The sequence below is a fragment of the Sarcophilus harrisii genome, chromosome 4 (assembly GCF_902635505.1).
Source record: "Sarcophilus harrisii chromosome 4, mSarHar1.11, whole genome shotgun sequence".
Lineage (NCBI taxonomy): Eukaryota > Metazoa > Chordata > Mammalia > Dasyuromorphia > Dasyuridae > Sarcophilus > Sarcophilus harrisii.
Genome location: NC_045429.1, coordinates 110,847,500 through 110,865,171, shown reverse-complemented (window position 1 = coordinate 110,865,171; position 17,672 = coordinate 110,847,500). Strand labels below are relative to the sequence as shown.

The following is a 17,672-nucleotide window of genomic DNA, read 5'->3' as shown; positions in this document are numbered from 1 at the left end:
GCTATAGCATGCTTTCTTACAAATAGAAATATTATTTCCACATAAATACAATTTTCATAATGAATGGTCCTTTCCAATATATATTCAATTACAGAAGTGAGATTAAAAAGAGATAAAGGAGAAACTATTAAATACCTATTACTTCTGTCTGTGTTTTGGGATTGGCTAGTTAAACAATCAAGAGACCCTTTATTTCCTCCTTATTTGATCTGCAATTAGGATAAGCTAACAACACATGAATAGAAATGAGTCCCCCGTCTTGTGTTCCAAACAAGCAGGATTATTCCATAGATATTGCTTATAAAAAAGATTAGCATGCCTTCCCTAGAGAATCATAGACTCAGCATTAGAAAAGATCCAGTTTCTACATAAAAACTAAATTTTCATTGCAGTCTAGCTTCTCTGTTCAAACTCAAATGTTAGAGAAAACTCACAGTCTCATGATGTCAACTATTCCATTTTTTACACTCCTTTGTGGAAACTTTTCCTTATATTGAGACAAAATTGTCCTTCCTGTAACTTCTACCCAATTGTCTTGAATTCCTCTGAATTCAAGGAAAAGAAAATAATCCCATTTTCATATAACAGTTCTTCAAATATCTGAAAGTGGTTTCCCTCCTATGTCACCTCTTTTCCATATTAGCGATCCCTAATTTTTTCCAAATGATCCCATTAAATTATTAAATTATTAATTTTTATTAATATGTAATTTTATTACATATTAAAAATGTAAATTTATTAAACACATAGCTTTTAATTAAATCAGCTGAACCCAATCATTGTTACTAAATGTCATTTTAAAAGATTATTTTATGTACACACATTAATATATGTATATGCATCATATATATCATAACTTTCATAATAAACTATTTTATATGTATGAACTAAGCAAATTTAAATTTAAAAATAGATGAATATTTAAATACTATTTATATATGAGTATATATATATATATGTGTGTGTGTGTGTGTGCATATATGTACTATTTAAAAGAATAAATGCTTAGACACAATGTAGTACTTTCTCTTCAATCTACAACTCTGTCTGATTAACCCTAGCTTTATCCCCAGACATGGTTAAGCCACCTCCTTCTAGTTGATATTAGGTTTGTCCTGAAGCTTATGAACAAATTCCAAAATTTCAGTAGAGTTGAGCTTTAAAAACCTAATATCTCTTGCCAGTGGCTAGTTATACATTTTTAGGTTCAATTCTAATTGCCACAGGCTTTCTTAATCAACAGTGCTCAGAATCTTCACTACCACACTCAGACACCTCTCATCTCAAATAACATGAGAAAGAGTAGCCAAGTGGAAAGAAAAAGTGAACATCTATTCACTGGGTTTCTGTACTAATTGCTACCTCTAGTTTTCCTGCTTTCTATACAGTAGGAACACAGAATACAACAATTACAGTCACACAGTACATCTTTGTAAAAGGAACATAAAATCCTATGACAGTCCCAAATCAGAAGGTTTCTCAACCATTTTATTCTATACTTCCTTCATTTTTGTTCCCTCCAATCATGCATACAATGATATATACCTAAGAATTTGCATGTTTTTAGCAATCATAACTTTTTCACATGCCTCTGATGCCATGCAGATCTTGAAATTACAAAACTTTTTGGTAATATCAGAAATCATTTTCTTTTAAAAAAATACTTTTTGAGAAAAAATGTTTTAAACAAAAAATTAAATAGGAAACATAATTTTAGAAGAGATTTTGCTGATCTCATGGAAGGATCACTTTTTTTCTCTATCACTTCAATTAAATAAATTTTGAACTAGAGTATACACAAATAACTCTAATAGTCTTGTGTTAGACTTTAAAAGAAAGTAAATGGGAAAATAGAAAAATGAAATTCATAGCTAATTCTAAATCTAATTTTAACCATAATTTGATCTATTTCTCAAATGAAATCTTTAAAACTCCATTTAAAATCAATTGAATGAAAAATTTTTCTCTTCCTTTCTCTCCTCTTCTTACCTTCTTAACAAGTAGTAAAAATGCCAAAGGAAGGAAACAAGGTGAATTCAGATTATAAATGAAAAACATATATCATTATGTAGGCTAGATAATTATATTCTGAAAAAATATTGCTTTGGTATTTTAAACTCCCCACAAATGGTTTTAAAGTATTTGATAAAAGTGATGAAAGATTTTGAGACATAATGTTTAGAAAACTAGCCTTAGAGACAAATCCTGACTCTGACACACTATATATTGACCCAGGCCAAAGAACACACACATACACACACACACACACACACACACACACACACGCACACACACACACACACACACACACACACTCACCCTTCCCCTCATCCCTAGGTAGTTCTCCAAAATTATAACTTGTAGAAAAGGTACTGATCTGCCTTGGTAGAGGGAGTTCCTCATATAATTTTTTCCCATATTCATAAAAACATTAACTGGGTTACAGGAGAAAAATGAACAGAAAAAATGAAAATGTATTTCCCAGTTTATCATAGCAACATAGCATTATTGAGGGGAAATAATTATAGCCTTGGCCTTAGGACAAGAAGTTCTGTTTTAGAATCCAGCATTGACTACAACTTAAACATGTCACCTCTCTGAGATGAAGGTTCCTCATCTCTACAATGAGAGGTTTAAATGAAATAATCCCTAAGGTCTCTTCTAGCTCCAATATTAAGTGAAACTATGAATCAGTATTTTGGTAAACTGAAAGCAAATTTCCTGCTAAAGGCAGAGGGCTTAAAAGATGAGAGCAGAAAATGTATGAAATTTTGGAGGCAATTAAACAAGAGGTGGAATAAAAAAAAAATCATAAAATTAGTGAAGCCAAGAACACAAAAGAGCATGACATTTGCAGCCAGGCAAATAGAAAGAGAAAAAAAGAAGAAGAAAGCAGGTATAAAGAAAAGGTAAAAGAGGAAAGTAAAAATCAGAGATTTTTTCAAAATGCTATCATGTAACAGAATTATCTTTAGCTGGAATGGATTTAAAAAGGAATAAGAAAAATTGGCATTGGCATAATTTCTAAACCTACAGTGTGACTGGAGAATAAGAAGTTTAATATTCCTTTACAAAGTAGAAATTTTGTTTTTGCCTATCTCAAATGTCATATGATAGCTATATTCTTGAATTCTACCATGATCTTCAGTTCAAGTCAACAAGAGAGGCTTCTCTCTTCTCATTCAAATCCTATTGAAATAACTGTGAAAAGAATAGATGTGAGCATTAAAAATAAAAAAATAGAAACAAAAAAAAAACTTTACCTGCAACATAATCACCAAAACCGATAGTTGTCAGTGTGATGACCACAAAATAAATGGCATCAAGAGCACTCCAACCTTCTATGTGCTTAAATATGACTGCAGGTAGAGCAACAAAGAGAACACACCCAAACAATATGAAGATGATGGTTGAGATGATTCGAATTTTAGTCTGACTCACATTCCACTTCTGGGCATGAAAGAGAAAGAAAAGTTTCATTATTGATGTGCCTTAAAAACTGAAAATGCACATTTATGTAAAAATAATTGCAATTAACAATGTTGTTAGTCTCTTTAATGATATTTACTATCAATTATCTTTATCTATAGAAGACATGTGTGAGGTAGAAAGTCCCAAGATAAACATTTTAATATAATTTAATTAATTGTTGAAAGTTAGATTTACCTAACTTTTTGCTTAAACTAAAAATATTTTTATTCTACAGGAATGTTATTGGGGGGAATATTTTTCTAGAGGTATCCTTAGTTAAGAGAGTAAGCATGGGACTCAATATTTGATATGCATAATGATATAATAAGAAGATACTCTATTTTCTCCTTTGAATACTTGGGATTATCCTCCACACCAGGATTTCTTTCCTTTTTTATCTTTACCTCCTGGTTTCCCTAGCTTTTTTCAATTCTTAGATAAAATATCCTACAGGAAGCTTTTTTCAGTTCCCTTTAATGCTAGTGCTTCCCTCTGAAATTACTTCTAAATTATCCTGTTTATATATTGTTCTTATATTGAACTTAATATTGTCTCTACTATTTAGATTACAAGAGTAGGACACATTTTAGCCTTTCTTTGTATCCCTAGCATTTAGCAAAATTCCTGACATATAATAGGAACTTAATAAAGTTTTTTGACTTGATTTGACTTAAACAAAGGTCATGACTCTAATATATGTTCTTATGGTTATTTGGTTTACTTGACTAAAAGCCAGGAAGGAAGGAAGGAAGGAAGGAAGGAAGGAAGGAAGGAAGGAAGGAAGGAAGGAAGGAAGGAAGGAAGGAAGGAAAGAAGGAAGGAAGAAAGGAAGGAAGGGAAAAAAAGGAGGAGAGAAAATAAAGCTTTAATTGTTTACTAGTCCTAAGTACATGGATTTGGGGTTTCCATCTGGGCTTGTTTTACATGGCCTTACCAAAGAAGTTATTTTATGAAATAAGAGGAGACAGACAACAAGTTATGGATAAATCTATATGAAAATATCATCATGAATATGGGAAAACAAATTTAAAGTTCATAGCTATATTAAACAGATCCCTAAAATCTTGCCTGAAACTTGACTTTATAATCATATCAAGACTATTTGTATACAAATGTATAAATCATAATGAAAATGAACAAAAAGAATAGAGGTTTACAATTTAGTACCAGTGAGTACATTACAAAGCTTAACATAGGCTTCTTTATAATCTTGTCTTTCCTTTCTCATTTACCTTCTCTCTCTTTCTTGCCCCTCCCTTTCTCTCTTTATACTTTCATACTCTATTTTTTATCCCTCTTTCTTCCTTTACTTTCTCAGTGTTCCCCTGTCAATTTCTTAGCTTTATCAATTATACCTCAGGGCAATGCTTTGCTTTACAGAAGTCATTTAATGTATAAGAACATGATGTAGGACATATCAATGATGTATGCATACAATTACAGCAAAAATATAATCATAAAATGGCAATTCCAAATTATTCACATGGATTTTTAATAGTCAATTCTGAATATCAAGTTGGCTCTTTCTTGCCAATTAGTACAACTGTAGAATAAGTTTTTAATCTCATCTTTATGTGCTAAATGCACAAAAGGATACAAGGTAATTCAAACATTAGCTAACATGAAGTTTAAAAACTGAAAAAGATGTGTTTTTTAGGGTAGTCAATAACTGTGTTGAACTGAACTGAAAATACCTGTAAAATTTGATTATCTATGATATATATATTTTACTTTGGATTGGGCCTGTGCTTTTATTCACATAGGCAACTCAAAGGAAGGAGTTTCCTACCAATGCAGCTCTTAGACAATTGACTGAGGCACTGAAAGGTTGTAACTTGCCAAGAATCACAGAGTAGTTATCAGCAGCAAGACTTGAATCCAGGTCTTCTTGATAGACCAACTTTCTATTCCATGTGTTATGCTGTCTCATATATGATAGTTTTATTGTTGCTCAGTAGTTTTGTGACTCTTCATGATACCATTTGTGATTTTCTTGGCAAAAATATCAGAGTGGTGTGCCATTTCTTTTTCCAACTTATTTCACAGATAAGGAAATTGAGGCAAACAGGATTAAGTGATTTACCCAGAGTTGTAAAACGTGTATTTGAGGTCAAATTTGAACTCAGGAAATTGAGTCTTCCTAACTCCAAACCCAGTACTCTATTCATTGAATCACCTAGCTGCCTTGTTGATGACAATGATGATGATGCCCTAATATTCCCCTTAATTGAAAAAAAATAAGTCCTGTTGTAAAAGCATTAAAATTACTAACAGAGTTATTGTTTTTTTTAATCTGGAATTTAAATGGATGAATGATCACCCAATTTTCCATAATAGGCTGTTTTGAGACTAAAACAAAAGAATGTATATAAAGTACCATCGATCTTAAAGTGCTGTAAAATTTCAATCAGTTAATCTCTAGGTCATAACATATAGAAAAAAATGTATTTACCATGAATGTAATAAAATAAAATTTATTTCTTCAGTTTTTACTTTGTTTTCCTCATCAAACATTTGCAAGTTTTATAACAAATATATACATAATAAAATATTTAAATACTCACAATAAATGTGTCTTCTACTTTAGCAATTCCTTTTCCAAATATAGTCCCTAGTTGATCTCCAACTCCAGCCAAGAGAAAACCAAAAAGGGGAATTCCCAGTAAGGCATAGATGATACAGAATATCTTTCCACCTTCTGTCCGTGGTGAGATGTTCCCAAAACCTAAATCACACACACACACACACACACACACACACACACACACATACACACACACACACACAAACAAAAAAAAAAAAACAATTTCAGCTATTTACAAATTAGTGATATATGAAAATACCTGTAAAGACAACAAGTGAGAAAAATTGCAGAATGTTTCACAAGAGACCTACCATCTACTGCCAATGGGAAATAATTTTAAGCCAATATATAATGTCTTTCATTGAATATTTGAGGTATAAATAATTCGAATTTACAGGAAGCATATTTAGCATTTCATTATTTTATTTTTCAACAAAATTATAGACACAATTTATAAAATAGAAAATGCAATAGTAACAAGAAAACTTTAAATTCAATGTATTTCAATATAGTAAAAGCGCTACTAAATTTTATCTACTTTTATGGGCACTTAATAGGAGATCATTGTACTCTTTTTAATTTTATCAAACAATTAATTGTTGTTACTCTAAGAATCTGATTTGTTACTTTTAACTTTATTTTCAGATATTTTTAAAAATGTAATAATAACAATTACATAGCACTTTGTCATTTGATCCTTGCAGCAATCCTGTGAGGTAGGTTCTGTTATGTTCATTTTTTTAAAGGAAAATAATAATAAAAGATATTAAATGAGTTGGTCACATAGGTAGGAAGTACTCAAGGCAAGAACTGAATTCCTTTCTTCTCGACTCCAAGATCACTCTCCACTGTGTTCTCCACTGAGCTTCCTCATAACTAAATATTTATAATTACCAAATTATTTATTTTATCAGAAATCCAAGATTTTCTGGGATTGGTAATTATAGATTATAGATAAATTATAATTTAACCAGTTGAACACTATCACCTTTCACTAATGATGAAATTTTCTAAATCAAATTTACCTTCACTTATGAAACTTCTTTTAAAATGTAAAAAACAAATATTCCAGGCTTTAGGCCATTCCTGCATGGAACATGAAACAATCATGTTTTAAGAAAAAAAATATCCTCCTAACTCTCAAATTTTAAAAGTGGCAATGTACAATAACCAAAGTTGAAAAGAGGATGAGAAAACACATTTTTAAAGTTTTGTATCATCCCAGAGGCAATCATTTAATAATGAAATAATGGTCAATTAACAGGAGATAATACACATTCTGTAAACTGTACTGCTCAGACCACATCTGAAATACAGTATCTATTTCTATGCATCATAATTTAAGAGGTGACATTGACACAACTATGTTCCCATAGTAACAAAAGGTTACTATAATAAAAGATTGAAAAAGAAGATATTTAGCCTGGAAAAAAAGAATATCGAGGAGAGACATAATTATCTTTAATATTTGGAGATGTCTTATATAAAAGAGAGAAAAGACATTCTCTGTTGCTCTCTACCTGTGCACAGGACTCACCCTGTAATTTCTACTTTGAGGATATGTCTAAGAAAAACCTTAGTGTTGGAGGTACTGAATAGAAAAGAGTTTGCATATATCAAAAACTAAGGAGCATACATAGAACATCTATATCTTTGTACATGGGATTTCATATTCATTAAACCTTCTCTAGGTTTTTGCAATACATTCAATTCAATTCCACAAGCATTTTAAAAAATCACTGAGTGTCTACCATATGAAGGGCACTGGGGATATAATGATAACATTAAATGTTACCTCTTCTCAAAGAGTTTACATTCTATTGAGGGCAGAGAATATAATATCACACAAACAAGTAAATACATGATCAAATGAGTAAGAGGAAAGCACTAACAATGAGGAAGATTAAGAAAGGCTTCCCAGTGGAGGCAGCTTGAGCTGAGCCTTGAAGGATGCTAAGAATTCTTTGAGGGGGAGGTGAAGAGGGGGAACATTTCAGAATTTGGGAACAGCATATGCAAAGGCAGAGGGATAGGAGACAAGATGCCAATTATGGGGAAGAACAAGTAGGACAGATTAGTTGCAACATAAAATGTTTGAAGGGGAGGAATATGAATAAGTCTGTAAAGGTAGGTAGAATCCAGACAGTGAAGGACTTTAAATACCAAGCTGACAAATCTGTATGTCTTCCAGAAACATAGTTGGATCCCTTCCCTTTTAGCAAACATAAGACATGGACCAACATTCATCCAACTTTCATTTAATTTAAGGCATGTAAAAAGTGCTGGTTATATACAAGGTACTGTGCTATGTAATGCAAATGGATTAGCAATTTGTTTTGTTACCCAATGCAATTATGGAACAAGTAACATATTTTGAGAATGACCAGCAACAGTAATCAGATATAATTTTGTGTTGAGCTTTCATGTTGTAGCAATGACAAGTGTCCTACCACCTTTGATTCTCCTCCTCCTTCTGCTTCTCCTTCTCCTTCTAGTAAAAATGGCAGTTATAGACAACCCTAAAATTTATAGAGCCCTTCAACACATTGTTTAATATGAGCTTCACAACAACTCTGTGAGATAGGTACCAGAAGTATTATCTTCTTAAATATGAGACGATTGAGGCTTCAACACATTAAATAACCAACCATTCACATAGCTAATAGGTGTAGGATTTGAAGTCATCTTCCTGAATCCAAGTCCAGCAGTCTATCCACAATGTTACATTAATTCTCTAAAGTTCACTATAGTTCTCTAATTGATTCATTTTTCTGTTCATTATACAAGGATTTTGAGTTTAAATCTGACTTTATTTACCTGTGTGATCCTTGGAAAATCATCTAACCTTATTTGTCTCAGCTTATCTTCTGTGAAATGATAGCTGGAAAATGAAAGGGCAAACTACTCTGGTATTTTTGCCAAGAAAGTACCAAATGGGACTCAGACATAAATGAAATAACTAATCAACAAAAAGACTTATCTTATCTCAGTTATACTATATTATTTCTGATACCCATGTCTTTCCATGGAAGGAAAAGAAACAGGGGACATCTGTAAACAAATGATAAATAAGATTCTATTCATATAAAGGGAAAAGCTGGAGGAAATCTCAGGAGAACATAGTCTCTTACTCCCCAGGCAATAATATGGTGTGCCACCGATTCCCTCAGGTGAAAAGTCATTCATTATTGATCAAAGGAAAAAGAGCGGTGTTGTCGTGACTGATGATTGCCTTCTGAGTGGTAGCAAAATCACTATTTGTCAACCTGACCAAAATAAGAAAAAAAAATGCTGTTGTCTCGGGGCATGCATTTGGGACATGACAGAGATTGTCTATAAATTTGTCAAGTCAAACAATCACTATCTTTTTCTTATAGTTTATATGGGAACAGATGATATTGCCAAAAGTCACATAAAAATATCACTAAAGATTATGAAATTGAAATTCAAAGCAAAAAAAACTAAAGACTTCAGTTGCCCAAGTAGAAGACCCATTGATATTGTTCAATGATTTTAATTGAAAATGGACAAAGAAGGAAAAAAACTGCTTCTCTCCCTTCCTCATCTCCATCTCTCTCTGTCTCTCTCCATCTTTCTCTGTGTATGTGTATATCTGTCTCTCCATGTGTATATGTGTCTTTCTTTTTTCCTCCCTCCCTTTCCCCATCTCTCTCTATCTCATATGTAGATAGTAGCAAATAAAATATGTAAATAAGACCAATGAAGAGAACTGGTAACTAAGACATTAATCCTAACAAAAGGAAACAGAGAATGAAAAAGTGTACAAAATATAAGTAATAAACATTGAACCAGAGATTGCTTCATAAAATTATACTTGGGGCAGCTAGGTAGTCCAATAGATAGAGTACCAGCCCTAAAATCACAAAGACCTGAGTTCAAATTTGGCCTCAGACACTTAATACTTCCTAGCTGTGTGACCCTGGGCAAGTCACTTAATCTCAATTGCTTCAGCAAAAAAAAAAAATATATATATATATATATATATATATATATGTATTATATATATATATATATGTATATGTATATAAAATGCTTGAATGATTCATCATGGATCAGAGATGACCCTGGATTCCAAAAATGAAACATAACTAACTTCGGGCAAATTCCTTAAAATGGAGAGACTTTGAATATGAACCACTAAGTCTGCTGTCCTTAGATAAACCATGCTAAGAACCAATAATAACCAGGTTAATTAAAGGCACTGGGGATATTTATATTTGAGAAAGAAAGAATTAGGGGAGACATCAAAAGAAACACAACAAGAAGTCTAAGAAGTAATTCAAATCAAAGAAAGAAAATCTAAGAGAAAAAGTCACACAGTCACCAGGATTTAAAGTTGAAGCAGACTCAAAGGTGCTTTACACCAATCTAGACAAAAGAAATTCCCACTGTCACATACTTGAGAAGTGGGCGTCTAGATTCAGTTTGAAGAATTCCCCAAAAGGATGAGGAAGCACTGCACTTTTTGCTATCTCTAAATGTTGGAAAGGGTTTCTTTGTTTTCTTTCATATATCAAACTTAAATACGCATCTCTGGAACTTCTATACAGATCTTCTAGTTTTTGTCCTCATGGGCCAAAGAGAACAAGTCGAATCCCTCCACCACATCATAGTCCTTCAAACATTTAAATACATCTGTTATGTCCCACCCATTTTAGGTTCTCCAAGCAAAACATAGTTCTTTTAATTGATCCTCATTTGATATAGACTCCAAATCCTTCAGTATCCTTCCTCTAGACACTTTCTAGCTTGTCAATAACCTTCCTAAAATGTGGCAAGTCACTTAAACCTGTTTGCTTCAGTTTGCTCATCTGTAAAATGAACTCAAGAAGGAAATGTAAACTAGTCCAGTATTTTTGCCTATAAAACACCAAATGAGGTCATGACATGTTGGTCATGACTGAAAATGACAACAAAATATAATAAATTAAAATCAAATAACAATAATAACAAAACTGATCAAATATTATATTAGATAACATCATTCTGTTACAGGGGAATATATGATCATATAGATTTGGTATATAACGAACATCTATAAAATGGGTATTATAACAGCACCTAGCTCCCAAAGTTTCTGTGAGGACAAAATAAAATAACATTTATTAAAATTCTTTGCTAACAAACTTTAATGTGCAATATAATGTAGACAAAATACATCTCTCCAAAAGAAGCAGTTTGTCATGCCTGGATGGAATAGCAACCCTGTCTTCATTTTGCCTCACATATAAGTTTACAGTGTTTACTGTTTATAAGTTTACTACCTAGACTTATTACAGCTTATTCTCTCCAGTGACTAAGAATTTTGGGGAATTTGTAATGATTTAGATAGAGGCTTACAATTCTCATGCAAAAGGCTTCTAGAGAGGTTAAACAGAACCAGAGAAATGTAGCTTTATAAAGAACTAATATGAATTTCTGTCTTCACTTTATGAAGGCTTTTATTTATTTTTCAGGGCAAAAAAGCATCATTTAATATTTTAATTTATAGTTTATATAGTTTATAAAAGAGCACTTTTTACCAGCTCAAGATGGCTTACTATGAATATCCTTTGTTTCCCTATTCAAAGAAATCCTAACAATTAACTTTCTCTTGAGTGGATTATGAAAAAGGCTAATATTCTCTGCACACTAGATAAAGATCAAGACAAAGATATTAGCTGATCTTTGCAAAATAATATATCTAAAGTAAACAAAAAAATAATAGACAAAGAAAATTACATGACCTACCTTTCAGTTAAAGTTCTTAGCTACCTGATCAAGGTATAATGAGACAGGGTGGAATACTGAAGAAAGTGCTGGGCTTGGAATCAGGGATGTTGAGATCCAGATCTTGTCTCAGATATATTTTATTTGTGTTACCATTGAAGAATCACTTAATCTGTAAATTCATAGTTGATATTGTTGAATTGTTTCAGTTATGTCTTCTTACTTCTTCATGACCCCATTTGGGGTTTTCTTGGCAAAGATACTGAAGTGGTTTTCCATTTCCTTCTTCAGCTCATTTTACGGACAAGGAAACTAAGGCAAAAAGGGTTAAGTGGTTTGCCCAAGATCACACAGCTAGTAAGTATCTCAGGACTGATCTGAACTCAGATCTTCCTCACTCCAGGGCCAGAATTCTATTCATTATGTTACTTAGCTATCCCCAAAAGCCTCAGTGTACTAATCTGTAAAAATAATGGTATTTACTCATTATCTACCTTACAGAATGTTGTATTTAATGAAGATAATGCATGTAAAGTGCTATGTAAATTTTAAAGCAATTTGAATTAAGTGAATTAACATGGGAAAAAAAATGGGATATTTAGCAACAAAGCCACAGAATTGTTTTTTGGTTTTTTTTTTTTTTTTGTTGTTGTTGTTCTGTTCTGTGAGGTAAGTCTGGAAGAGAAGAAAACAAATAATTATCTATTTTCTAGTTGGCTATAGTCATTATCAGATTCTATACTGATAGAGTCTGAAATGATAGTAAAAACATCCAATCAGGATTTTAGAATTGGAAGAAATCTCACAAAAAATCTCACATTCCAAACCATAGGTAGTGATTATATGAGTCTTCAGTTAGATCCAGTCACTCTTCCTGATGATTTTTTAAATTCTATTTAGATATCCCTCAAATAAGGCCTTGGGCCCTGGAAATTTGGATTCAGAACAACTTCATTGACATGTTAGTATTCCTCTATCTTCCCACTTTGTCTAGGAATATCTTGCCATTTCATCACTGACTCTGTCCCCTTCTCATATCTCTAGAGCTTTGTGTTTTTGCAGTACTTTATCCAAGATGTTTCTGAATTTTTGTGTAGCCTCTTCTTCACAATTGTCTCTCTGCATCTTTCTTTGTCTGTCTGTGTTCCTCTTCTTCCTTCCTTCCTTCCTTCCTTCCTTCCTTTCTTCCTTCCTTCCTTTCTCCTCCCTCTCTCCCTTCACCACCCCTCTCTCTCATTTTTCTCATTGGCATCCTTCCTTAAAAATCAAACCTAAGATTGTGACTTAGTTATATTAATTTGCTGCAATATCTTGATTATTAGTTGAACTTCAATGGAGCAACAAATACCAAAACATCTCAAGGGATTCAATAAGGATCTAAAAAGAACCTTCTGCACACCCAATACAATAACAAAAATAAGAACACAAGAAAATACCATTGTAGACATCCACCTAAGAAGGTGAATAATTGCTGTCTAAAAGATTCAATTCCAAGCCATAATGGAAATGCTAGCAATGTCTCAGTGCTGGTAATCTATAGCTGTTACGTCAAGTGAGTTCTCCAGGATACGGATGCAAAGAATAGACAGAAACTTAACACTGTGATCGAAGTGAAATTGCTTCTGAGTGGTGCTGCTGGGAGTGAAAGAAGAAACCAAGTTGTGAATGTGAATGTATATATGGATGTTGAAGCATGGCTTCCCAGTAAGTGAGAATTTGTGATAAGCACAAGATCTTTATCAGTTTTATTGTTGTTTCTGCTTTAGAAATCCTTGAGAGTTGGTTTGATTATAGAACAAACCTTGACTTAGGAAGTCTTCATAGAGTGAGAGGGGCAGCTAGGTGGTACAGTGAAAAGAGTGCCATGTCTTGAGTCAGGGAGATTTATCTTCCTAAATTCAAATGTAGCCTCAGACACTTACTAGTTGTGTGACCCTAGGCAAGTTACTTAACCCTGTTTGTTTCAGTTACTTCATTTGTAAAATGAACTGGAGAAGAAAATGGCAAACCAATCTAGTATCTTTTACAAAAAACAAACAAACAAACAAACAAAAAAACATGCCAAATAGAGTCAACGAAGAGTTGAACATCATTTGATAATGTTCAAATGGAATCAATGAAGAGTTGAACATGGAAAAATGATTGCACAACAACAGAGAGTGAGAATCAAGGTATTATATAAAAGCACCTACACTCAGTATACAATCAATGAGTCTAAGCAATTGGTCTCAATGTCTTCCTTACCAAAAGCAATTCTAACATCTTGGGCTGTGGTTGCAAACCTTAAAAGAGTTAATATTTGAGTGCCCTCAGTATTCTCTGTATAGAAAAATAATTCTTAAAGTGTGAGTGTAGGGGAACACTGAGAAGCAAAGTTAAAGTGAATATAAATTGTGAGATATGACTGCCAATGCAGGCCTGCAATTCATTGTTTTAGACTGTTGCCCTAGAAAATTTCATAATATGAACTAAATATAATTAAAATTTCTATATCCCACAATATTCTATCTTTTGTTTTTAGTTCCTAAAACATGCATTTTTTGAGCTCAAAGAATAGAATATTTTTTCTTCCCTCTCTCCCCTTCCATTCTCTTAAATTTTTTTTCTGAACTTAAACACTAAAAAAGAGCATATATGCATATATAGATAGATAGATATAAAACACAAAATATTATAAATCTATATTTCCTACTGCTTATTTTTTTAAAGTATATAATAATTCCACACGTAATTTTTAAAACTGCCTGTTTGTGCTTCCTTCTGTTACTGTTTAAAAATGTTTCAATTGCATCCTTTTTGTAATCGCTATTCCTACTTCCTCCTTCTTAACCCCCTAATTAAAGATGAAAAGAAAGAAAAAAATTGTAACAAATAAGCATAGTCAAGTAAAAGAAATCCATACATAAGGCATATTCAAAAATATGTGTCTCTTTGTGTACTTTGACTCTATCTGGAGATATAATCACTGATCTGACCAGAGTTTTTAAATCTTTGAAATTTGTTTTCTTTACCATGTTTCTTTCTTTGTGTAAATAATTTTCCTGATCCTGCTCACTTCATTTTGCATTAGTGCATACTACTCAAGATGTTTTGTTTTTTTCATCATCTCTTATGGAATCATAATACTCTATTACATTTAGGACACAACTTTTCTGTCAGTCAACAATTGATGAGTAGCCTTTTAGAAGTCACATTTTGATAAGCTATTTCACAACTGATGGTCATGCCTTTAGAAAGTATTTTTTTTTTTACTTTTCTTCACCTCATTTAAAAGCCTTGTTCAGGAATAGGAAGTGTTTTTACTTACAGTTCCATTTGAAAATTATCAATTTTGTCTACCTGTCAGTTCTGTTGTTGAGTTTCATGTGTATATATCCATTTATCCATTTCTGATAAGAATGAGCTCAGTTCATCCTAAACTCTCTTCCCTAGCCTTATATCCATGTTTATACATTCTTATTAGAAACAGCAAGTTTCTCTGCTCTATATATTGTTGTATTCCTTTTTACTTCTTTTAAAGCCCTCAGAACAGAACTAATCTACCTCTATTCTAAGATAATTCTATTTTTCTTATTTAACTTTATCAATACACTGTTTAAAGACATTAAAGTTTGAAAGGATCTTTTTTCTCTTTATTGGAATACTATTTATTCGTACTACATCATGATACAATTCTTTATAAATATAAAAATAAATTTATGTTTCTAGTGTACATTGTCTCTTGTGTTTGCATCAAACATCATCAAAATTTGCATCAAAGTTTCCATTCAATTCTGGTATTTTCAGGAATTCTGGCAAGTTTTCTACTCCATTGAAGATCTATTTTTTCCCAAGGAAGATTGCACTTTTTTGCAGAATGTTATTCTTTATTACAAGAAAATCTCTTTTGCTACTTGGAATTTGGTATTCCAAGATTTCCTTCTCCTTAAGGCACAAAATGCAGATCTTGTGTGATCTTTGGTACAAGAACATTTTCTTTCTGATTAATTGACCTGGAAAGTTTGTATTTTACTAAGGCATTCCTGGCACTTTTCATTTCAGATTATCTTTTAGGAAGTAATCTGTAGAAACTTTTTTCTGTCTTCACTTTGCACTCTGCTTCTAAGATAGCTGAGACATTTTCATTTATTATTTATTGAAATCATATTGTTCAAATTTTTTTGTTTTTTTTAAATCATGCAATAATGACTGACTTTTTTGTGTGTTTGACTGACTTTTCTGATGTGTTAGAAGGTAGTGTTAGAAGTCATTAGTGTAGTTTCTCATTCATTTTGTTGATCAGTATTTAATCTGCAAGGGCAGTTAGGTAATATAGTAGACAGAGCACTGAGCTTGCAGTCAGTAAGATCTGAGTTCAAACCCATTCTCAGACACTCACTAGCTGTGTAATCCTGGAAAAATTATTTAACTATTTGCCTCAGATTCCTCATCTGTAAAATGAGCTACAATGAAGGAAATGAGGTTGAAGAAAACCTCAAATGAAGTCACAAAGAGCCATTCATGACTAAAAATGATAAAATAACAAAAATTTGGTCTGCTACTAATGTTAAGGTTTTACTAGTATAGGTTTTCTGGGTGATCTGTTTCTATAGGAAGTCATCTTAGTTGAAAGTCTCTTCCCTCTTCATTCTCTTCAACCTTCCATTAAGGGTCCCATCTCATCTCCTTTCCTCCACTTTAGATCACCTTTTATCTCAATGAAGCCTTGATTATATAGTACTTCATCATCCTTAACAATATGAATTCAATGACCATGCTCAGTGGTTTCCACTATCTGTTGTCATTTCTTAAATGGATACAGATAACATTCACTCACTACCATCTATATAATATCTCCAAATCTATTTGAAGACTGTAATTAAGACCCTTCTCCATACCAGTGACATATTAAACTGTTACTATGGAATGTTGAATAGTCTTAACTCCTGTTCATTTTTACTAAGAACAAGTTTGCACTTAAAAAGAAACTGAATTTAAAAACTCTAGAAAATTAGATTGCAATGTTTTCTTAACATGGAAATATATTTCAATACTTGTCAAATGATTCCATGAAGTAGGAGTTCCCCTGTTCCATTGTAAATACTATTTGATTTACACAACTTTTCTGGAAAACATTTATTATATGTAGTAAGTATAGTTAATTGGTTTTTCTACGTCAGTACTTCATTTGAAGCAATTCAAAAGTTAGCCTCAAGTTTCCAAAAATGCATACAAGATGATGCTAAAAGAGCCCCTAAAAAGGGGCTATATACATAGTTCATTAGATAAAGCACTGACTCTGGAATCAGGATGACCTGAGGTCATATCTGGCCTCAGACACTTAATATTTACTAATTGTGTGACCTTGAACAAGTCACTTAATCCCAATTGCCTCTCAGAGAAAAAAATCAAAAAGGTATGTTTATCCTTTGATTGGAGGAAAAATTTTCTCATCCAGAATATTTGGATTTACATGTTGGATGATATCTCTCAAATGAATTTGGAAGTTTTATTAAATTCAAGAACTACATTTATATTCAACACATTCTACGGTTCTAATACAGGTTAATATATTTAGTTATATTCAGAAAAGTTACCAAAATTTGTCTCAATATTTCTTGTAATCTCTACATCATGTGACAATCTCTAACCTACTCAGATGAATTAGCATCTGTGTGAGTTTAATGATTTCATATTTATTAAGATATTCATTAATAAGTTATGAAATGTTTTTGTCCTGTAGCTTTGAAATGTGTTATATATAATATATATATATATTATATATTATATATGTCACACATATATATATATATGTATATGTGTATGAATATATGTGTGTGACATAATCTGACTGACAGGATAGCAGTTTCATACTCCTAATATAATATAAAATCAAGGATGCCAGCTT

At 32.1% G+C, this 17,672-nt stretch overlaps 1 protein-coding gene across 4 annotated transcripts in view; it reads right to left on the bottom strand.

Annotated features, from left to right (window-relative positions):
* The window catches only part of KCNK2 (potassium two pore domain channel subfamily K member 2), a 266,217-nt gene that overhangs the window by 84,482 nt on the left and 164,063 nt on the right, over positions 1-17,672 (bottom strand). For all 4 annotated transcript variants that reach the window (XM_031937370.1, XM_031937368.1, XM_031937369.1 and 1 more), the window contains exons 4-5: positions 6,036-6,196; positions 3,264-3,450 (exon numbers count right to left, since the gene is read on the bottom strand). In XM_031937370.1, coding sequence (XP_031793230.1) covers positions 3,264-3,450; positions 6,036-6,196 — 348 coding nt within the window. The remainder of the gene's footprint in view (positions 1-3,263; positions 3,451-6,035; positions 6,197-17,672) is intronic.